The 25450-nt window shown below is 39.8% G+C and overlaps 1 protein-coding gene and 1 pseudogene across 1 annotated transcript; one reads left to right on the top strand and one right to left on the bottom strand.

Annotated features, from left to right (window-relative positions):
- LOC109469464 overlaps positions 1-21859 on the top strand; it is a 36992-nt pseudogene extending 15133 nt beyond the window's left edge.
- Positions 21860-22197: 338 nt separating this feature from the next.
- Positions 22198-24600, bottom strand: LOC109469478 (peroxisome assembly protein 12-like). The gene is made up of 3 exons (XM_019767992.1): positions 24484-24600; positions 24167-24351; positions 22198-23586 (listed from the first exon to the last, which is right to left on the bottom strand). The coding sequence occupies exons 2-3, from the start codon at positions 24337-24339 to the stop codon at positions 22701-22703; spliced, it is 1059 nt and encodes a 352-aa protein (XP_019623551.1). The 5' UTR covers positions 24340-24351; positions 24484-24600; the 3' UTR covers positions 22198-22700.
- Positions 24601-25450: the final 850 nt, after the last annotated feature.

Raw genomic sequence — 25450 nt, 5'->3', positions numbered from 1 at the left:
ATTCCTTGACAAAGACAAAATCTGTGAAGCTGAAAATTTGAGTAAGTCTAATTCATTTATTACAGTTTAAACTAGCTTCATGATGACGTCTACCGAATTAAGACGCAGTGTTCGAGTGAAAGCTCATAATTTCATAATTATAGAGTTCAAACATTTTTCCAACACAAACAGTAAACTCACCATATAAATTTTTGGTCGACTTCATCAACCTTCGTCAGGTTTTTCTATGCGTTCCTGACGTCATCACGTTTCCGACTTCCGGAGAGTCAGCGAGCGCATCATACATCTGACGAAGGTTGACGAGATCGACCGAAAAGTTATGGTGAGTTTATTTCCTGTGTTCGAACAAAGTTTAAACTCTATAACAAAAGACGCAGTGTGTTTCAACTAGGAGGTAAGATGCGCCACAATGGCCGATAGAGAACTCCGTTTATGGCACACACGTGGTGGCAAGGCTAAGAAGGAACAAAATGTCTGTGGACACATGCAAAGAATTGATGTGGTCGTCTCAGTTACTATAGGCTTGGGACTTTTAAAAGCATTTCATGTCAGAGTAAATGCATTTCATGTCATGTAGCTAGTATGGTATGCTCTGGTGGCAATTGTGTGCCGTTAGTAGCATGTAAAAAGTTTTTTTGAGGTGAATTATGTCTGAAGGCTATGTAGCGCAGAGTGCCTCGCCTTCCTTCACTGCTACTGGCCTTTATTGCTTGACGATGTTATCTTTTTCCTCTTCCGCTGAGCACTTATGTCTCAGACTTTCCAAAACAACCCGGTAATGATAAGGCCAAAAGGCTCTCACTGCCCGTTGAAGTAACTCATTAGTACACTGTAACTCATTTACGCCAACGGCCTCTTAGAAGGAAATAACTAGATCTCAATACACTAGAAAAGTAACTTTTCTAACGATGGTTTTCAGTGTTATGTTTATGTTTATGCTAATTAGGTCCTTCATTAGTAAAAAAAAAACAGTTCCTTACTACTCTTCCCGGAGTCCTGTACATTATATGATGATAAATACAACATAAGAGTCCCACCGCCATTACTTGATGATTACAATATATACATGTACAACACTACAATATAAGAAATACGCAATAATTACTTCATAACTACAATATATACAACACTACAATAGTGCAACTACACTGTAATAACTACATAGATAACACAGCTTCATACCGATTCTAATTAATACCAAACCTGTCACAACTACGCTTTGCAGGTTTGGCAAGTATCAAAACTATAAAAAGAAATATTGTAATAAAAATGTAGTGAGAGATCAGAGTGTAGTATGTTATACTTACACCTAACTTTTAGATTATTTGCATTATAATATTGTTATTCATCCAAAACTCATGATAGTTGATCAAATATAAGCAGGGGTGTCTTCTCACCTAATTCAGACGCTGATTTTGTAACAAACATATGGTGTTTTAAGATACCACAAAATATTACAGCATGGACTTATCATTTTTTGTGTGGCTAACTTATCGCCATTCTTCATGTGCAATAAGTTTGCATGTTCCGTTCGTAGTTATTACGTCTAGCCCCGTCCTTGACTCCAGTCATGCACATTGCATCTGTGGTGTAATAAAAGCTATTTATATTCATATATTGGCGTTGAACGTCGGGAGCTCAGGTGCAATGTATTTATAAAGGTCCGCAGAGGCAAATTACAGACAAGCGTAAATGTCTTATACTGTATTGAATTGTTATCATTTTCGCGCTAATACTATTCAATTAACTAAACCATGTTTTACGTTCAGTTACTATTTTTTTTCAAAAGCAGTGGTAGAAACTTTACATAACAATTGCTACCTGTCCTTACATTTCTTTCATTAACAATGAAGAGAAAAGAAGCTGAAGATTAACACCAGATTACTGTACTATAGCTTATACAGGGTTATGCGTTTGTATTTTTTTTAATTTTTGTGACCAATACTACGCTCAATGTAATAAAATTGTACGATAATGGTTTTCCATATCATACTTTATCTTTAGCATCCCAAAAATGCCCCTTTGGTAGATATTGTGTTTTATGTGTTTACAGTTTAAAACACTATAAATCTAATCGTGGTAGAAGAGCTTGCGCGACGATTTAACCTTGTTAAACATGTGGCAACGACTGTGGAACATAAAAAACACAAAATAGAGGTAAAGAATAAAGTTTACTTCCTAACTACTAAAGTAATGAGGGCTAGCATAAGTTGCAATGGAGTCGGGTTAATTATTTGTAAATAACAATGCATATATATATATATATATATATATATATATATATATATATATATATACACATATATATACTCTAGCATCGAGACTCATACATATTTCTATTGTTGCATCATTGTGAAAAATATGAATAACTTATTGCGTAAAACATCCTATTTAGAGCAAAGCTATAGCAAAAACATCTCGTGCAAGATCAATATTAAGCGTTTGTAGTGCTACCAACTCAGTACTGGTTGAACTACATGTATTTCATTCATGAATTTCATTCTTTCATTCATTCATTCTTAGGTACTTAAAGATGCACTTGAAGATGCATCTCATCCATAAATAGACACTGTATTGTCTGATTTCCCTGTCTGGGTTTGTAACCTAAGAGATTCGCCGAGTCATCCAATCTTGAGTTTCATTTGTAAGCTGACTTTGGGTCTTGGCCTTCTTTAGAAAAGGCCATGTTGATTTGATTACTTGGATGACATCCGCGCGTGCATGAATTTTCATCAGTTTCAAGAAAAGGTTTTCGACCATACTGTAAATCATACAAAGCAGCTGCAAAATGTAATATATACCGTTATTTACCAAAAAATATTTGAAAACAGCAAATATGCGTATATAAAATGAAACATACATTAATCGAATAGAAATACACATAATAACAGAAATTAAACTATAAAATTTAATTTTTGCACCCTAAAACTGCATTGGGTGCCTTTAAGAAAAGAACTTAGCAGATTGCATTTAGCTGTATACGCTAATAGATACGCTCGCCATGTGTGCAAATGCCCCGAGCCCTTCCGGAGTAAGCGCGTAATGAGCTTTTCAATCCTACAGGTGGGCCTATCTTAGAGAGCCATGCGCATTTGTAGTCTTGCAGTACTCGCTGTGGCCCTGCATTTTATTGGAAAACATCATAATGGCGTGGTATTCAAGGTGGCATACCGGCCATCAATCCGCCTGACACCCAATTGTCATGGGAGAAGGGAACAGTGTTTGCAAAGCAATCAGGCTAAATCTAACGTTGATAGTATTAGAAAGCCATCCCAGTAGCATCTATTTAGCAAGTAATTCCTTCTTGCCAAATTGGCAGATTTTCTCCAGAAATCGCTTATTCCTAACGACTTCTGTTTATATTTCTTTGATGTCACTCAGGCTTTTATGTCCTAGCTATAAGCTTTTTTACTGGACGGTCAGAGATTCTTTGCGTTTGATAGATATTAGCACCTTAAAACCTCTATGCTCATCAACGACGTCGTTCCCTTATCACACTGGTGTCGGTAGCAATTAAGGTACCGGCTTAAACGTTTCTCAGGGGCGGGCCATTTGGTTTAATATATGCACGACGAGTTACGGCAAACGTCATACATCATGAGATGTAAGTCCGATACGTGACTTGCAATTATGGGATGGGTAGTCAGCCCCCGATGCATTGAGGGAAGGTATTGATTATCAGGCAGGCCTCCGTCCGGGAGAGGCCGTGGCTGGGATGTGGTCGTGTCGGTAGGTACAACCATCTCTTTTCTCCAACTGTTTTATTCCAAAATCCCCTTCAAATGGGTCTCCTAACGATGAGCGTATTCACGGCAGCCGTTAATCCGTTAAAAACCGTTAGGATTCAAAATTTCAGTACACAGGCGTTATACGCTTAGATGAATGCGATTCCAGGTATCGGATGAGCTGTTGATGTTCTGAAGAAGCTGGATTATGAGGAGATCTCGTTTGTGTTGTATTTATCGCCAGAGAGGATTGTTTCCACACGGGCGACTGCGTCACGTGTGCATGTTTGTTACGAAGCAACATGTCTACCTCCTGTTACATATGCAGGCTCCCTATCCATACCTTAGCAGCATTTGCGTCGCTGCGTTTCAGATTAAGATAGGGGCCGCTACGACCCGTTATCGTTGGACTATAAGCGATTTGCGTGTTCCGCTCATGATGAGAATAGGGTCCAGAGAAATAGTCGATGCAAACGAAAGATGCTACATCATGGGATTTATCATGAAAACAAATTCATAAAGGGGTGACCTTTTTATACAAACATCCTAACAATTCTGCTCATTCTCAACATGCTATACAAATAGCTATCACTCTTATGTATTTGATTTGACGTGAAGTTTAGTCATAAGACTGGTTATTTGTTTAAAAATAATCCATCATCCGATCTGTTTTCTGTTCTCTAATCTTCCTCAACAAATTCTGCCGCAATGCCTAGGTCCGTCTGCATTCTTAGTTTGTATTTTAATTGCTGTTATCATGCTGCTATTTGTATGGTTTATTTTATTTTATGTGGGGTTATCCAGGGGTATGGATGCCTGAAATAAAGAATATAGAAAAAAATAAAGGAATTGCGTCACATGGACCTAAACAAGAGATGATTGATGCCAAGGATGTTATTATGCTGCTATTTGTATGTTTTATTTCATTTTGTATGGGCCATGGATGCCTGAAATAAAGCATATAGAAAGAAATAAAAGGAATTGCGTCACATGGGCCTGATCAAGAGATGATTGATGCGTCGGTCTGGCATTCAACCTGCGCAAGAGTGGTTTTATATGGCAACAGATGGTCAGGGGTGTACATTATGACACCCAGTATTGCACAGACCATTGGAAAGTAGAGTAGCGGGCGTTTTATTGCTTTACGTTCTGCGAATCCTTAAGCAAAGACAATAGCGCTACGTCTGATCCTTAATTTAGAGAGAAAAATCGTCCATTGGCGAAGCAAAGAAATTGTTCAAGTTTCCTGCATCATGCAACAATTGATCTAACATTAACTAACTGTTATACAAGAATCTGCATGCAGAGGTTTTGGTGTCTTTACGTTTACCCTGTTAATATTTTCATCGTCTATCTAAATTCTAGTTTTTTTATTTTTCTTACATGTAACTGTGACGGTTATAACAAAAACAAATTGACATATTTTCAAACTACAGGTGGAGCTACGCGTGCGCACTGATGTCACCATCTCCTTCCCGGCCCTGACTCGGGCTCGCTCGACGCAGGGGAAGTCATGCTGCCGGGCGAGCCCTCCCCCATCCTCTAGGAGCCAACCGATCCCGACCCGTAGCCGCGTAGAGGTCTCCACCGTGGCTCATTGAAGCCATGGAGGTCGATAGTACCACGAAAGACATGGGGAAAGAAGACTCCTTTACCCCGCTTGCCTTAGCCGCCACCCCGGACGTACGGGAGGTGAAGCCCGTGCAATGTGTGCCAACATCCACCATGGGCACGGGCTACACCTCATACCGCAAACCGTCCCGGTTCCGACGGTTCGCCATGGACACAGACATCCATGGCATGAAACACCTCATCAAGCGGGGACCATCCGGCGTACCGCCTGGGTGACTCATGCTACTCCTCTCTCTCGGCCTCATGTCCTTCGAGTGCATGGAAAGCCTTATCTATTACTTTGAGTACCACCATGTCACCAAAGTAGAGCTACAATACGCCAAGAACATGACCTTCCCGGCGGTAACTATCTGTAACATGAACAAATACCGGAGGTCAGCGCTTAAGATGAGGGATCTGGCAACCGTCGGACCGTACATAGGTAAGGCCTATCCCTCATTACTTTCCTCCTATTGCAAATATAAACTTTGTGGCCTGCAAAGTTTTCAAACAACATAAACAAAGGAAAAAATGATGCATTCTTAAAACTTTGCAATGTGTAAAGACAATGCTCTGAGTGCGCATGTGCAGTCGTGATGCATTGTGGTCTAGGGTCAAAGTTTACGGTTCTTCACCTGTAGGCATCCATTGTTTCCACGTTTGTTTACTTCTTATATGGGGCCTAACCTCTGACCTTACCCACAATCCCTTGTGGCTTTTGGAGCTGTGAGATGTTTTATTTTGTATTATGATCTATGACATTATTGCCACCTAATATTTTGGTACTTCAGGGTACGTTATTTAGTTTTTAAATGTCCAATGACCAAGTCATCTTGTGCTACTTCAAACTACCTACAATAGATCGGTATGATGTTTACAATTATGATATCAATATTATTGGTGATGAATAAAAACTATACGAAAACTACAATATAGCGAGATGAAACTAACTGAATGATTTTGATTTAACCACATATTGGCTAATTTTACCAGTTTTTCCTAAGCTAGTTTAGAACGAGTGTCGTAATCAGTGTCTTTTAGAGTTTTGTTTTCTGTTTTCAACAGCACATTCTGTGTGCTTGTCGATAATGCCTTTTTGCTAGACGTTCAGTTCTCATTATATCGTCAGTAAATGGACTTTCAAAGCATGTAATCATCTCTATGAATTACCGTCAGGTTGCATATACAGAAGGATACATCATCACAGTCCTAGTTGGAAGAAAACATGCTTTTCAATCACAAAGATAGAACTGCTGTGCACCGAAGTCTATCTGACCCGATACAGATCAATTCAAAGCAAAAATCGTTACAAAGCATTGCTTTAAACGTCTTTGACTGATAGCTGGGGCCATATCAGATTTATCTTTCCAGTCACGAATTCCAAGCGCGGGCTCTCGTCAGAATTTGTTCTTGACAATTGATAATCCCTCCTACAAGCGGCTGCCAAAAAGGCTCATACTGTATTTGATTTAATATAAACCGGGAAGCTTGGAATTAAATGTTTTTGTATCAGCAAAACAAATAGTTACGCATCGTTGGAGATTAATACTAGCTCAAGGCTATAACCTGAGTCAAATTTCCCGGAATTGTAACAAATTTGCATCGATTTTGTTAGCTTTGCTAGAGCCGTAATAGGCTTAGGAGGGAAATGAGTTTTGTAATCACAATCTACAGACTTGTTTTCAACTCAGACGCACATTTGTGCTGTGTATAGGCTGTATAGGCTGTACCAGACACATATATTATACATTGCCAATGTTTCCTTACTTAAAGCTACATCTGAATGGACCCAATGCTCCAATACTGGCCCTGTTGTATAGGATTATTAAGTCGATCGCAGACGGCCCCTGGCTTAACAACACCACGCATCCATGAAACGTGTATTGATCCAGCCTTGAGTTTGAAAAACGCGGTGGACAAAACCACCCAGCCCTGCATTCTTTCCAATCTCTACAAGGAAGTCCAATTACTTTACGTACCAATCACCGGGATGACATGAAGTTGCTGGAATTAGCTGGGAGAACAGTTGATTTGTCACCATACATTTCCTCAGGTAATAAATACTGTACTGCTGTAAGTCCCAATGAATAGGCCAAAGGTGTTTCTCACCAGACACGACATCAGCAAAGAATGCAAAGACATACATATTTTGGTGCCTTTACATTGTCATCTACTAAGATGGCAAAAATGTACTTCTACTACGATAGCAATGTAGCATACTTTTGATTGGAAACTATCATCATGGCAATGTTTGTTAGAATTCCATGTATTTATTCATCTTAATGTACATGTGTATATCTTTACATTCTTCTTCTTCTTCGTTACTGCCCAGCACTACAGAGTAGTATTATTGGCAGTCGTTACGCAATATTGTTAGTAACAATTGTGCCCGGTACATGAAAAACAAAGGGAAAAACAAGGATAACTGAGAAAGGAACATAAGACAACTGATTTTGTGTGTGCTAAAGACAGGACAAGTGCATTAGTGCGTTAGTAATATTTACATATATACAAGACATGATGGGGTGACTCAATGCAGCAGGGTCCTCGCCAGTTCAGATTTGAACTGGGCGAGAGACCCCGCCTCCACCGCACCAGGCTCAAGTTCGTTCCATTCCCTGATGGTACGGGGGAAGAACGAGAGCCTGTAGAAGTTGGTTCTGCTCGCGATGGCCTGCAATGTTTGAGTGTGATTGATGCGGCGGGAGCATCGAGCCACCGGGACAATCCTGGTTGAGTGTGGGACGGAGACAGCATTATGTATAATCTTATAAAACATGACCTGGCGGGCGATCTTCCGACGTACTTCCAGAGACTGCCATTCGTTCATTACAAATGTCAACGTTATCCAGGATGTACACGTCTACTGTTTTGGTATATAGATAAAGAATTGAATCGATATTTTTCAATATACTCTTGTCTGTTTGTTTGTTTGTTTGTTTGTTTGTTTGTTTGTTCGTTCGTTTTTTTTACGATTCCTTCCCACTGTGTAGTAAGTATTTTATTCTTTGTTTGCAAATTCGTTGTCATTCGACAAATGATCCTCTGTCTGGCCTGTCGAATGTTCGTTTTTTTAACGATTCCTTATCACTATGTTGCATTTATTTCATTTTCTTTGTTTGCATGCTTTTGGTATGTTTCCCTTTCCTTTTCATTCCACCTTCATCTAGAGTTTAAAAGATCCTAGATTCGTTGTTATTTGACAAATGATCCTCTGTCTGGCCTGTCGAACGGTGTGTCATCATGAGTAAAGAGACTCTTTTTACACAACCAAGTCCTTTTTTTATTCAGCCAACATTTCTGTGACCGTCTGTCACCTTCCTCAGGGCAAATCTGACTGGTTCACATTGCACTGTAGCAAAGGTGTCGCTGCTATAGATACATTCCCAAACGGGAGTTGGATATATACAATAATTGTGGTCAGTTATTAAACAACAGCAGTTACAGACTTTCATTCCACCTTCATTTAGAGCCTAAATTCGTTGTCATTTGACAAATGCTCCTCTGTCTGGCCTGTCGAACGGTGTGTCATCATGTGGGGAAATACCGATCAGCTGTCGTCAGAACAGATGGCGCCGGTTTTCATCAATGACTTTTGAGACCATAGAATTCGCCCCAGATGAGAGCAATTACGTACGACATTACCGTCACCACTTTCCAGAGCATGGTTTCATTTTCAGAACAGATATAGCTGTTCGCAGTTATTGACCGAAACAGAAGACGTATCTGAAGACCGTATTTGACGCCACCACAATCCTTAAGTTTCCTCCTTGCCTTATCTTGAAATTATTCCAAAACATTGTAAAATATGGTGTTTTGGGCCTTCTAGACAGTGATTTTTGCCGTGTACGCTAATAAATCATCTTAAGTTTCGAGTTAGGGTCTGATTTGAAGATCTCGGTTATTCGCAGTTATTGGCCGAAACAGAAGACGTATCCGACGATCGTATTTGATGCCACCACAAACAAAAGTTTTCTCCTTGTCTATTCTTTAAGAATGTGGAAACATTGTAAAAAAATATGGTGTATTCGTCCCTCGAGATAGCGATTTTTGTCGTGTACTCTGATAAGTCATTTTACAGTCTTGAGTAAAGGTCTAATTTCAAGATCTCTGCGCCCAATTACTAATTATGATTTTGGCAGCGTGATATTCAGACGCATTAGAAACATTCTACTGTCTTACAGAAGGCTGTATCCAGATTTTCATTATTTCCATGCCATCAGTCTATGCCAAAATGTCTAGACAAAGTGAGTCATTTACAAGCGAAGGGATATCAATCCTAATGTCACTACCCAAAATCCTAATTGGGTATCTTGAACTTTGACCTTGACCACAGTACATCACGACTACACATGCGCACTCTGATGACGTATGGTCATGAAGGTTGTTTCAGATATCTGCATTTTAGGAACGCGGCAGTAAATACATATCAGATCTTTAATAAAAATTCTGTGTCGTTTAAAGTAAGTGTAATTACCTGTACAAGAAATACGCTTTACCATGATACATTAAATCAGCAAATATGTAACAACTGTACTAGAAATACCCCAAGAAATCGATACCAGGGAAATGATACGAAACGAGATAGTAAATGTAATTCAAGACAAAATACGCCATGATCAATTATGAATTTGCAGTTACCAGATATTGATTAGAAGAGACATGCTCGTTCATTAAGAAACGCAGTGACTAACGTCCTGTCTATGTGCTCTGGCAAATTCGGAATGTAAAACCTTATACTAGATTAGTCATCAGCCATTTAATGTAATGATGCTGCACAGATATGACTTCATTACAACCAAAATTATAAAAATTTGACTTACATTTATCAAGAACAAATGTAGTTTTCTGTTTCCAAAACTCCTCATCGTCACATTTGCTAATATATAGATCAACATCACATTTGACTTGTTGAAAGGTAAAACGTTTGATCCAACACACCTAGAGCTTTCGACCAATGACTTCCTGAGTAGACTGAACCCCAACGGGGACCGACATCGCTTACCAGATACATGTACCTTTGAACACACTTCATAGAAGTCACGTTACAAGTCCCACTGGGTCAGTCTACTGAAGAAGACCACAGTCATTGGTCGAATGCTTTATTAGAAAGCTCTCTTTTTATGTTGGATCAAAAGTTTTAACTTTTAATATGTAACTACCAACACAGATGAACTTTCATGATAGTATGACATCAATAATTCTATTCATATTTGCTGTTGCAGGGATAGTGGATCAGGAAAAGTTCCAACTAAAGAATGAACATTTATATCCCAAGGAGTGGGTGGACTTTGTTAGAATGCATGATTTGAAGACGATATCGAAGATCTCCCGATTTCCAGAATTGTCCGAATTTGTCAAGCGGGTCGGACATCAAATCAAACAAATGATCATCAGCTGCGAATGGAGGGGAGAGACGTAAGTGTTGAACTATGTATCTACATGTAAAGACTGATAGTTCTTTTCACTTAACGTAGTTTCTTATGCCCGCCGCCATGTTGGTGTATCTAATCGCATATAAATGAACCAGACGTTCTACGATCTTCTGACCAGCTGAAAAAACACCATTCAATGTCTATACAACGCAATAAAGAGAATACAAGAATAATGTTTGAAATCTTCTTGATGAAAGGAAAATATGGTTTGTATTCATGCACAAAAACACTGCATCATTGAAATGCAAATACGGACCCCAACATGGGCACCATGCCGGCTTCATTGAGCGAAAACGATGGAATATGTGATTGTCATACTTTTTAGTTAATATCATTATGCATGGTGAAACAAATTCAAAGAGCAAAAGTGGAAGGTTATGGAGGGTAACTGGGCTTTACAGCAATATCGTTTGAACAATGTGACCTATTGCAGACAGATATGACAGGCTATTGACAAAATGTCACGTTAAGGATTTCGAACTAACCAATGACCTTTATCATGGTTTCAAAGACGTGTAACTATCTTCCCTTACTTATCTATGCTATCATTGATGAAAGTTTAGCTTGTCTGAAAGTTAAGTACAAATACATGTCCGAGGGATAATTGCAGGTGCAAATAACATGTATGGAAAAAGAAAATACAATGATGTAAGAGACTACGTCAACTTTTCTCCTAGATGCTCGGAAAAAAACTTCACGCACATAATCACCCATCTCGGCAACTGTTTCACATTTAACGGGGCGCCAGGTGCCGGAGGAACGGTGCTCTCTTCAAGCAAGCCCGGAGAGGGTGAAGTATATTTTATACATAATTTTGTCTGTGTATCTGATACCCTGACAGGCCGAGAATACATCACGGTAAGGAGAATCTACAACACATTGAGTTACTATATACTGTATTCACTCGACGTAGCCTTCTTGAATAAAAGATTGTCTATATTTTTAATTCACTATTCATTTTCCTTTGGTAGGCCATGTTGATTTGATTATAAGGACGCACGAATTTTCGACCCTTTTAAAAAAGGTTTTGATTCGACCAAGGACATTATACTTTGATTTGACCATACTATAAATGGCACAAAGCAGCTGCAAAATAAGCAAATATATATGCTTTTAGTGGAAAAAAAATATTGGAAAACGATACTAAATTAATGTTGTAGAATGCCAAAATCAATTCCAAAAGAAAAAAAACGAAAACGTAAAGAAATGCAAATGAAGAGTATTCATGACAACGAAGATTTCATACTAAACTTTATTTAAAGTTTTTTTTTTTAGTCGGGGTTTTGAGTTTCCCATAGGATACCATCCGTATAATCAAATCAACATGGTCTTATACGTATATGATTGTATAATTATTTATGGTCTCTGCCCCTTAGCGAAACACTCACTCATCGTCATCTAATGATTTGAGTCAACTGTGATAAAACATAATCAGTTTTACAATTCGCCATAGCTAAAGACTATTTATCATGCATATTGCTCTATATTTCATTATGTTTAACTACTTGTTGATTACACATAACCTTAAAAAGCCTTACGTGAATTTTTACAAGATTTAACTGATGAGGTTGTATATAATACTACCTTGATATCATGATAAAACTTAACAATGGGATTAAAGGATTGCTTAATGAATGTGGATGGCTCCAAAGCAACGGAAAATGTTTTGTAGTTTTACTATAATTTGTCAAATTGCGTCTAAAATGTTTGCCAACATACAATTTTGTATATGCCGTGGGTTTAGACTTTTAAGTGTGCATTTGCAGAAAGTATTTCCAACTTACAGCTATAACAAAATTTTGACATTCTGCAATATTGCAGATCAATGACAAAAATATTTCTACCACTTAACTGAAAACCTCTTAGCTACAGTGTAATATTGCAAACTGTTCGCAGGAAATGGTCTGAAGGTAACCATCAACATCGAGAATGACGAGTACATGGCAACCAATGACGTCGCCGGGGACGCAATGGATGCTGGGATAAAGGTCATGGTTCATCCCCAACATGAACCGCCATTTGTAAAAGAGTTAGGCTTTGCGGTATCACCAGGGTTTCACACGTTCGTGGCAATCAGGAAAGAAGTGGTGAGCACTCAGTTCAGTTCAGTTCATCCTAATCAGGTGACACCATGTATTGTCTCCACAAGTTCCTGTCACGCATGACAGAGGACAGTTGAGTACTAGTATTAGTATTATTATCATTAGTAGTATTAGCAGTAGTAGTAGCAGCAGCAGCAGTAGTAGTACTCAGTAGTAGTAGAAGTAGTAGCAGCAGCAGCAGCATAGTAGTAATAGTAGTAGGAGCATTACATTGCGTCTACTTTTAGTTAGATTTACAATTACTTCGCATGAAATTGCTAAATGTAATCACGCCCTGAGTAAATGTATGCTGGGCACCATTGGAAAGCAGCTTCTACTGAATGGGGTAGCCAGCCATGTTATGATGAAATAAATATTAAATAAATACACCAAATGCCCCATGTCTACTACATTCACTCCTTTCTTAATACATTTGTATGTTTAAACTTACTTCACAATGACTTCTACCAAAACAGATGAACACTCAAGATTCCTGATCTAGTATGTTGTATATCTGATTCAATATTTCCTGCCGTTTGCAAAGATTTCATCTTTGAAAAATGTTATCTGTCACAGATTACCACACTCCCAGCACCGTACGGTAACTGTCAAGATGAAGGGAGCCAAAAGTACTTTCCGCACTACTCGTTATCAGCCTGTCGGATAGAGTGTGAAACTGAATACGTAATAAATGAGTGTGGGTGCCGACTAGTTGAAATGCCAGGTATGTCAGGTATGTCCAGCCGTTATGCTTAATGTTGAAAACATGGATGTTTGTTCATGTGTCACAACGCTGTCTTGATCCAGGATTGCGTTTACACCTTCTTGTAGGTTTGTTCCATTTGTTTCTACTGTATACTCCATACCAATCTAATTTCTTGGTCCATTGCTTCATTTTTATCTGGATTAAAACAATCAGAAAACATTACGTGTACCATTCACACGAACAGTTGATGAAATTCCTTATTTTCGTAGTTGTAACAGTTTTTTTTTATTTATCAACGTATAGATAAAATTAATAATAGGTTAGGTTTAATAGATATTATATCAATTACCTAGTCTGGTAGGTAGAATTTTAGGCTCTGGTGTTATACTCTGGGTCAGTATCACAGGATACTTTATTTTTTCCTCCGAATTCTTTCCTTCTTTGTTGCCGTGGATTTCCTACAGAATCAAATTGGTTTAGGCCACCATTTCTTACTTAAACAAAGTTTTGACAATTTGACCAAGATGAGAAAGTATACATCGTAGAATTGCAAAAAAAAAAAAATCAGAAAAGTGAGAGGTATACATGTACGTAAAGCAACGAGCTCAAAGCTGTAGAATCTATTATAAGGGTAAGGAATACCATAAAAAAAGGCCCAATTAAAAGCTGTATGCAAGGTTGTTGATACCTACCGCAATTACGTTATTACACTTACGATATCGACAGTCAACAGTCTACCCACAAATATGTTACTCTTTAATATATACTTCAGTTATACATCTTTCTACCTGTAGTGAATTTCTTACTTAGACTAATTCCATTTCATATTTGATTATGATGATTTTTTAATTTTCTTCCTCCGTGCAGGAAATGTACCGGTGTGTACGCCGAAAATGTACGAATGTGCATACGGAAAGTTATGTAAGTATATGATAGTATGAAATAACCAATGTGTGGTAGCTTTGTTGATTTGTATTTGTGAATCATTGGAAATAATGTCTTCATTAACCACTGATTCTCTCAAACCGACGTTGTTTTTTTCTTAATTCATTAGAAAATCTTAAGGCTTATTCATAGCAGGTAATAGAACACCTGGTGTGAAGATGTGGAATTTACAATATTTTTGTACCAACATTGTGTTCATTATCATCAGTCGAATGTAAACATTTAACATTGTGTTAAAAGCAACTGAGTTTGCCATTCTTACGTTAACCGATAGTCAATTTCATAATACAGCTCCTGTATCATGATAACAAGGTCAATGTAATTTGCCCCCTGCAGTGAAGGTAACGGAGGGTGATCTATGCGCCTGTCGGTCACCATGTCACAACGTCCAGTACAACGTCAAGTTGTCGACACTCAAGCTGCGGCCCAAAAGCGTGGCTGAAGTCCAGAAAATGGATTCGGAAGACGACTTCGAGATGTCACACAAGGAAATTCAGTAAGTTCCTGTTTTTCTACCCGTGCAGTAAGAGTTTGACAGAGAATAATTTAGAAACTCCGAATGCAATGCTATACCCCATTGTGAAATTAGACATTAGACATGAGAGGATATTGACTTCTTCTAAGATTTTCCAAGACACTTGTCAAGATCCGAATGACAGGGCCTGAGCATGTCCAAGGAGCAGGCACTGTAAGTAGCAGCATGCAGCGTTATTCCTTGAAGTCATCGCTTTGCTTTGCTTTTTCTGTACATTGTATGTGCTACATGCGCATCCATTGTTCTTGTGTTGTCTTGTGTAGTGTTGTTCCTGACAAACTCCCAGCACAAAGTTTGCATATTTTTCCAGTATCTCTTGCCTCCAGTTTTCCCCCAAACGTATCCGAAAATAATCAATAACTTTATTTGTTTTCTATAATCCAAATGTTTTAGACAGTAGTAGTAGTAGTAGGTGACAGTTGCATCAACAATGATTGTCGTCTACCAAAGGTGGAGAGGACAGATGGTTTCTCGTGCAATCAACATTTTAATGAGCAATTAGCTGGGAACAAAAAAGAAGGGGCTGGGATTCTGTTGGTGACTTTTTTGTCGTGCATCTCGTGGCGTGCTCGTGACGTGGTCGTGGCGTGATCGTGATCATTTTTGGCAATGTCTTGACCGTCTTGGACCTTCACGTACATCCGATGACTGACGGCAATGGTAAGTTTCCTCACCTGTTGTGTCGCCTTTCATCATCCACTAACATCTCATAACCACATTCATTTAGTCTGTCATTCTGTCTTGAGATATAGATCATGATAACTGCATAATTTCAAATCATATCTATTTTGGGGATACCGTATAATCTCCAAGCATATATGTTACTTTTGCACTTGGGTGGCAAAATGTTAACTGTCTGGCAAATGAATACTGCCTGGCCAATACTATCTTTGCAGCTACCAAAAGATCTGCTTGAAGGTTAAATGCCGTATACATGCGCATCCTTTGTAATGAATTGCTACCACGTAATAGGGATACTTCTTTGTTGGCAGCAGAGGTCTTTGACCTGACCTTGTAATATGCCCTGACAATATAAGCCATCTCAAATTTCCATGAACGCTCTTTTAACGGTGTTGTTCAATGCAATGCAAAGCCAAATGGCCATTTCTAGTAACTGAGCTAGGTGACACGACTATGGCAAAAGATGAAATGTGGTGAAAGTTCAAGATCCTTTTCATTTGTCTGGACATCTTTGACTTTGCAACAAGACAATTTGATTAGACAATAAAAAACGACACAACATATGGGTGAAGCCCTCCATAACCGTGACGAAAGTTGAACATTTACCTAGACTTTGAATTGAAATTCTAGGATGGCTTATGCTGTTAGGTACGTGTATATATCACGAAGCATGTCGCATTTCCGTAAAAACAAGGCACTGATAAATGCGATTTGCTAGAATGCGTAGCAGCAAGATACATTTCTGAATACTAACATGCTGCATATCACTACGGCCCAGATCCCCCAGATAACAAGGGGTTTTCTGTCATGCTTGTATAGACGGTATAAGGCGATTCTATCAAAGGTGCTCTTTTGATATCCTTATTCTATCATTACAGTGACAACATTGCGGTTCTAAACGTATACTACGAGGCTTTAAACTACGAGTCGATCGTACAGATCCCAGCCATCGAGACAGAGGGGTTATTGGGTAAGTAGTAGTTGTAGTAGTACTGTAGTAGCTGTATTAGCAGGGAACAGTAATTTGTAATGTCGCAACTTCAACAATGCTGGGGTTATGTGTGGTTGATTTTATTGGGAAAAATTAAGAAAATAATTCCAAATAATCCAGCGACATGGTCATCAAAATACAACTAGAATCTTAAATTGGACATCAACTGATCAAAGTACCGCGTAGAAAATGGGATTATATTATCTATCACACCTAAAAATGTGATTATCAGGTGTTAAGAGTGGAATAAACATCCGTAATTTTAAACATCTCAATTATAGAGAGAACTTTATTTGACACAACAAAAGTACAGCGACTTTCGTAAGGTCTGTAACTTCATGCAGATACCAACAAAATAAAAATCTCGTTATTTTGTTGGCTTCCTAGGTGACCTTGGCGGGCAGATGGGACTTTTTCTGGGGGCGAGTTTCCTTACACTGGTGGAGGTATTCGAATATCTTATGGACGAGCTCTATGGGAGGGTGCTCAAGAAATGTTGCCGGTGCAAGGCTACCGCATCTGCCCACTCCGCGTCACCCTCGGCGGATGTTTTGAGTGTGAACATCAACGGTAGTGCAACACAGCTCCCACAGACTAGCCGGGCATGACCAGATACATCCAGTTTGGTCTTCCAAAGAGAGGGAGCCTGTCTGTGTACAGACTAGGATTGTTGTTGTGAGTCAAAGGTCGCGACGGCTGATTCGGAACTGTGATGATAAACTCGTCAACACGACGCTCTGCTGAACAACAGCAACCTTCTGATGAGGTTGCTGCAACCAGCGAGGTTCCTCAAGGTTGCCGCGTGCGGCACATCATCATCAACCGGCAATCAGAACTTCCTCACTTGTCAGTCTTTCCAGGGAAACAAAGTTGTTAAACTTTCATATGTGTTTCAAACTAAGCCATTAGTTATGATAATAGGACGTTATATTGTATTTGAGCTCATTAGGTGTTGATGCCCTATTGTGGATATCACTACCGTCATTGCTAGACAAGACGGCGGACAATTGAATCTTCTTGCAAACCCTCCCAAAATCGTTGCGCTCCTCTGTGTAGCATCTGTTCGAGTAACCAAGAAGATTGGACCTTGTCGTGATTATGAGCTTTTGTATCCATTGACAAGTAGGGTGTACTGTTTACTAAGTTAGTTACAACTTACAAGCCTGAATGAAAGTATATTCGTAAGAGTCATGCTCATAGATACTCGTAACTCTGTCTATAGTATTGTTTCTGTCCTATGTTTGTGTGCGACTTGGGCATCGCATTTTCTTCAAAACCACAGCGTATGTCAAAGTCTGTGTTTCTTCAATCGTCGGTACTTGTGGCCGTTTGGGTCGGAGAACGGCCACTAGTAACTGCCGTGGGAACATACATCACCAGTAAACTGACATCATTTCATGTAGTCCACCCACACTAAAGTAAATAAACCTAAAGCACAATGTAGATTCCCATAGGGGGTGTGTACAGATGTTCACCTTTGCTGCTAGGAGTAATTAGTATACAGTTGTTTCTCTAGATTCAGCAAAAAAGTATTGAACATAGTAAGTCAAACCTCGTAGAAGTGAGAGATATATGGAATACGTAACTCAGAGGGATCAAGTAGAACTATCGTATTAACTAGTTAAGTCAAGACGGTTGTCATTTTCATCAAGTTTATCTATCAGCAATGATTTAACTCTTTTTTCGATTTCTTGTAAATATTTACAAACATATCAGTGACGTTGGTGTTTATATTGAATTTGTGATGCAAAGTATACAGTTAGCCTTCTGTGTTGTCGTTATATGGTTAACCAACTTGTTGTCCCGTTTTGGCTTGTCTCGCAAAATGTGGGCACCTCGTGAGATTATATGCTGAAACGTGGCTGGCTATGCAGTTTCATCTTCTCATGCCAGTCCCGCTGCTTGTGTATAATATATCAAGCAACGGTTCTGGTGTAATGGTCTACGGTCTGTCAGTCTGGCTCCGTTAGTGTTAGCCTGCAGTCACCAACCAATCACATTGCCTCCTATGGTCAAGAGACAACGTGATTGGTCGGTGACTTTCCATTCAACAAGAGAAGGCATCTGATTGGTTGACGTTAGCGTTAGCCTGCAGGCAACAACCAATCACATGGCCAAGAGGCAACGTGATTGGTTGGTGACTTTCCATTTAACAACAGAAGGTATCTGATTGGCTGACGGCTGGCCAATACTGACGCAGCGAGATGGTTAGATCATAGGCCGGTTCACCAGGACCGTTGATTGATATGTACATTCATACAAGCAGCAGGCCTAGCATGAGAGGGTGTGTAGTTTTACTTCTTGTCAATATAGGAGGGACACAACTTAAACGTTATAAAAGAGATAGTGACTCATTTGTCAAGGAACATCTCTTCTACAGAGAGATATAGTTTCTTTGCGAAAGTTTCACATTTTGAGTAAGTCATTAAATGATTTTCTCTTTAAAATATTGCTGTCCTATTATTATATGATGTTAAGACGAGTACAGATGCATGTCTTCCTAATACATATCAACATACAAAATATCATCATTTCAACTCATTATGGCCTTTTTAAGTTATGCTAAACAAAATTATGCGGAAACACACACACACAAACAAAACACAAAAAAACATACCTACATTTTCATGTAGGTAATAAGTCAAAGCCTACACCTCTGCGTGGAGAGTGTGTACCGTGTACGTACACATGAACGTGCGCTGTCTGTTAAGCAGTCCCGTCTTGATATGCCGTTCTTCATCATTGTTACGAATGGACGACGCAAATTGCCCTTTGGGTCACCTGTACACCCTGACAATTACTCGGGAAAAACTTCCATTTCACGGAGTCCCAGTCTGAGCTCCTTGCTCGGCCGTTCATGATAAGGAACGCTGGAATGGCAGGTCCAATTAAGAAAACGGCTTTGCAACGTCTTTGCCGACGGTTTGCTAGCGCGCATCGCTCTTCTTAAAGCTACATCATGTAACATTAAGACGATGCAAAAAGGAAATTTTCTGGTATGGTCAATGATATGGTCTAATTGTGAATACACCAATGAAGCCGTTTTAGTTCAACCAGTTTACCATTATAATAGCTGGTTTAATCAAGTTATATTGTGGTATATTCAATCAATCAATCAATAGCCTTTATTTATACTGGAAATGCCCTGTCGGCCTTAGCCGCTCTTCCCAGAGGGGGGGGGTCAAGAGAACACAATAAATAAGTAAATAAAATACAAATTAATACAAAAATAAATGACTAAATACCTAACATTATATTGTAAAAGTTCTGTGTATTTGTAGCTCTTACATAAGTCTGAGTGTAAAAAAAAGATTAAAGCCGAGATCTTTGTTATTGTTTTTTTTCAGCGACAACATTTTGGTGCTAAACGTATACTACGAATCCCTGAACTACGAACTGATTCAGCAGATGCCGGCAATCGAAACGGAGGGACTTCTAGGTAAATTATATTCTTTAGTGACAGAGTAATTTGGATTGGCATGTTTTGTTTTGACACTATCGCCATAGGAGATAATAAATTGGTAGAAGATTAATGGAAATTGCCATTGACAACACGAAAGATGTTCAACTTACCCGAATTGTTGACCGAACAAGGTAATATTTTTGCAAAGGAGTGAATCTATCGTTTCCATCCAGCCCTGACGGAGGACGCAACAAACTACCATGCTGTATCTAATTCATTGCTAATGAAGTCACGGGTGCCGTCCTCCGTAGTCATTGCCGGCTCCTTTTAGTGTCGCTAGCTACATGTACCTTGGACTACGGGGGGTGGCACCCAGGCCATTTTTTGAGAACATGCAAAAATCAATACACGTGCGGATGCCATCCATAGAATTAAATCAGTGTGGTATTACCCATGTATTAAGTTTCATGTTCAGAGACAATTTCCTCTTCATATCCAGGTGACCTGGGAGGACAGATGGGACTCTTCCTAGGCGCCAGTTTTCTGTCACTGGTGGAGATATTCGAATACCTGATGGACGAGCTCTACGACTATGGGAAAGTGCTCAGGAGATGCTGCAAGTCCAAAGCAGCATCAGGGGCGACCAACGCTTCCCACTGTGCTGACGTCGTGAATTTGAACATCAACGGCAGTGCCACACAGCTTCCCCAAACCAGCCGCGCATGACGTAAGAAAACGGGGATGGCGCCAAACTGTTGTGTGCGACGCGACGTCGACGTGACATGACGTTATACGTGGACGCCCGGCTACAGTAAACGGACTTCCACACCAGTGTAGCAAATCATAGAAACCTCCTTCGTTATCGAAGGCCGATCTCTGATTTAAAAAAGTACAAAATGTACCAATTCCGGGATTCATCATGAACATTAACTGTACGTATGTGTTACTAATTATTCCTCTCAAGGATTTTAATACTTGTGTTAAGAGGAGTTCAAACTATTTGGTTTGGGTCTTCTCCAACTGTGGCAAAAACCCCACGTCAAAAAGGAAACGTTTGGCCGCTTTTAATTGCCGCCATTTCTAATGACGATCGTCACTTGAAATCCTCCCATCATATAGACTGCGCTGCTCTAGGTACAAATTTGTACGTATGTTGCATCTGCTCGACTACGTGAAATTCAGTGAAGACTAGACCTTTTCCACGTGTGGGTTCTTGCATCACAGATATGTGTATAATAAAAGTTATAATAAAAGTATGATTCCCATGCTATTTAAACTTTTAGTTGCCGAACAATTTCAGAGAACTGTTGTGATATACATGAGAAAACAAAGATGTTTAATGACAGCAAATGATGTGCCGAGCGTCAATTCCTATTGGTTATTGACGGCGGCCTGTGATTGGTGCAAAGTCACATTCTTATTGGTCGGAGAAAGAATGTACCAACCATCCAATCGAGTGCCGTGTTGGTTTGACTGTCTACGTTAATTTGCACCTTGACTTTCCCGTGTGTTTCTATTGGGCGCTGACTATTGTATCATTAGTACTAAGTACTGTAAGCCGGCCAGAGATGCACGTTAATGAGAAGTAACTGCAAAATTAATTAGGTATAATCATATAATTACAATTTGTATCAATGTAAATGCTAATATGGCCTCTTTCATTATCTAGACTTATGAAAACTGTTATAATGCCGAAATACCATTCGTGAAACCAACACCAACCTTTGCCATGACGATACAAGTGAACAATGTATTTAGGTTTGTTTACAGAAAACGCCGTAAGTGGAAAATAGTTTTAGAGTCAAGCGAGTAAAATTATATTTTGTTGTTTTGTTTTAGCATACTAAGGCAGAGCTTATCATCAAGCAAAATTTAGAAGACAGTATTTTGCCCTCACTACTCAGATGGTCTGTCAATACCATAGCCTCTATGCTAAGCATTATTGAGAATCTTGTAATGAACAGCCATATTAGCCATTCTACCCTTTAGATATATGCTTCCCTTATGGATCATAGTGCCATTTCTAATAACTTAATGCTGAACACAATGAAAGATAATGATAAGACACATTAATTATTAATACATAATATCCGCCACAATATTCAATGTACATATTCATTGTCTATAGTAGAGTTGCTTAATTGTCTTAACATGAGGAAACATTTTCCACTGCAATGTAAGAAGTTCTGACAAAGATGCATAAAAACAATTTTCAAAAAATTCCAGTTGTGCATGTGTATAGTCTGTCTCATCTTTTCATGACAATAAGTTCCAGAATGACATGTTTTTTATGGGTAAAGTCAGATGTTAGGCCCTGCAGAAGTAAGCAAACCCTTGTTAACACCCCTGTATGGCTGTAACCAGAAGTTGTGTCAAATATAACAGTGTCAGTTAGATAGGCAATGTGATAACGTTAAAGCCCCACCTTATCCTTGGTGTATATGTATATGTTGAGATAATCCCTGGCCCTACACTACGCTCACTTGGTGGTTTATTCAGTGATTATTGCACCTGACAAGGGATTTACTCACCATATACACCTTGGGGCGGGGCATTAACCTCTCTATTCTACTTCCTCTATACAACGTCAATCAGGTAGGTACAGTTTGATGAGATGGTTAATAGCAGAAGGGTATCCAGTAATGGGACATCTTTGGTGTTTCTGTACAAAGTTGTAGATACATGGATAACAGAACACGTGTCCTGACGTGGACAGTGCCGTGTCATTTGTTCGCACCCTGCCACAAACAGGGCAAACAGACGGGTGGAAACGGGGGGTTGTACCATCATGTTTTACCGCGGGGGGTGGAGGGGCGGGCAACGACGACACAGCCCTTGCTGTGTTCTGATTTTCCTCCGAATACCACCACTCCAGGAACTGTAGGAAAAACACACCCACAGAAAGGGCGCTTGAAACCGAAACTGCAGTGACCACTGCCGCTTTTCCGATAAATGTCGCAATGTTACCCTGATTACTACCACCCCCACCTGCAAGTGTCTCTAGTGCTCCTTTGCTCTGCTGCACCTGTATGTCTTCTGCGCTAAGATTGCACAACTTCACCCCTGCGATGTGTAACAAAGGTGAGTGATACTGACTCTTGTCAAAAATGTACGCAAACTGATAGTACAACATTGCACCTTCCCATCCCATGTGAACATAAGGATATATGACACGGAATGTTCTCTCCAGTTTCTTCCACAGAGACTGTTCTTGAATTGCATCGCTGATGATACCCCCTGAGTCAGCTTCCTGCTCTTGAAGTGTTTCAAACCTTTGGTCAAGTTTGAGTTTGAGATACGGAAGAAGAGTGAGAAACGCAAGAGATTTCAGTTGATGTTGGTGCCGAAGTTTACCTCCATGAATCGGTATCCTCTTCAGACCGTAGAAGTTCTCAGCAAACGAGGCTCCATATGTTCTAAGGTAGTGGTGCTGTAGTAGAGTGTCTAGTAGTGTGTAGATCTCATCATTGAACCTAGAAGAAAAAAAAATACAATGTTACACATAAGTAATAAGTCGTGTGTGTGATGGAAGTATTTTGATATAATCTAAAACAACTTTCTGAATGCTGAACTTACATCCAATTGCCAAATTGTTGAAAGAGCATAAAAACAAGCCACCCAAGGACTCCCATTATTTTTTCGTACTACCAATAAAAAGGTAGGACTAGCCTGTGATACTAAATAAACCATTTTCCGTCAGCGATATCATATTTCATCCTATAGTACTTGTAAATTACTATGGGGGCCCACATGCCGTTTTCCGTTTTAATTCTGTAATGCGTTGTAGCTATCCGGAATTTATCGTAAAACGTAATGGAAAGGCTTCTTGATTTCAGGGGAATACGTAGCCTGCTCTCAAAAATTATGGATTGAGCATTGCCCCCCCCCCCTCATGCAGGCCCTCTACTACAGCCTATAAATGCTACATTATCGGACAGGGTTGATTTAATCTGCCATGTTAAAAGATGACTCGAAAATTTACTAGTAGTTTCAAAATCCAGTTTCATTGCCTTGAAATCGCCCTGGGTATCTTTGACGGAGGTATCTCCTTACCTGTAAAGCCAGCCGTATCGAGCAGGGTTCCTCTCTGCAAGAATCTTACTGGCGTGTTTCACAGCCGGACGGACGGCGGTCATCAAGCTTTCCTGCGCCAACACTTCGAAGATCGACGGCTTCTCGTCGCCCTCCGCTCCTGCAGCGGTCAGATGGGCTCCAAACTCCGCCATCTCAAATGTACACTGAAATCGAAAACACTGTATAAACACTAGCAAAGGGGGAGGGCGTATTTCGAAACAGTCAAATCTTCACATTTTGTAGAGTTTATAAGTCGTGACATTTTCTAAGGAGCGATTCTGTGACAGAATACGTACTTCTGTAATTACAAAATAGTTAACAACTGAAAATAAGTGGCCAAATCATCGAGAAATGTGGCTAGAATTCACAGGAAGTAGCGATGTTCGCTCGCAAAAAGTCATGAGTTATATGGGGCAAAGGTCACTCTGTAGATCTGAGCCCTGATTGGTTGGAGTTCAAAGTTCATTGTCCCTTGGGACAACATCCTAGCATGCCAGTTTGATTCAAGAGAGATGGCTGCCATTTGAAACAAACGATTTGCAGAAATTCTCGGAATTCGGAAGACAACTACATCTGACCCACATCAAGAAGCCATCGTCATGCCGGCACGGAAGAAAAGGAAGACACCCCGACACGATTGCCGGTTTAAGCCTGGACAGAAACCTTGGAACAAGGGCTGCAAGATCGACTGGGTTTATAGGCCTCACGCCACTTCATACCTGAGGCCGACACAAGACGAGGAAAGGTTGTACCTCAACCGAGACAGGAAGGGAAACATTGTACATAATGACGTCGAGACCCTGAATGAAGCGGGAACATTAATGGTACTTCGTCCACGAAAGCTGCCAGTTAGCAGGGGTCCGTCGAAAAAGCGCATGCCAAAAAAGGCCCGTAAACGCCCAGCCCAGACTCGACGAACAACAAATCCAAGGGTATCCAGGTCCCAGGGAGTGAAGGAAGACACAGATCAGATGGAAGAATATCGCATCTGGAGCGACAAGAGAGCCATAGAAGTAATAGACGGCAGCATAAGAGCACAGAGGGAACATGACCATGGTCAGCCAGACTGCAGGGGCCTAGTGAGAATAGCAGCAAGACGACAGAGGAGGACAGGGTTGGACGACAACAACACTCAGGAGACCCTCGTGTGTGATGACTGCAACTACACCGCAACTGTATAAACGTATAGATAAAGAAACTACATGTAATCATGAAACATGTATGATGAAGTGAGAAATGTTCGACGTTTTTTTATCATTGTAT

Source organism: Branchiostoma belcheri, unplaced genomic scaffold (assembly GCF_001625305.1).
Source record: "Branchiostoma belcheri isolate BF01 breed outbred unplaced genomic scaffold, Haploidv18h27 scaffold204, whole genome shotgun sequence".
NCBI lineage: Eukaryota > Metazoa > Chordata > Leptocardii > Amphioxiformes > Branchiostomatidae > Branchiostoma > Branchiostoma belcheri.
This window is presented reverse-complemented; position numbering and strand designations above follow the sequence as displayed.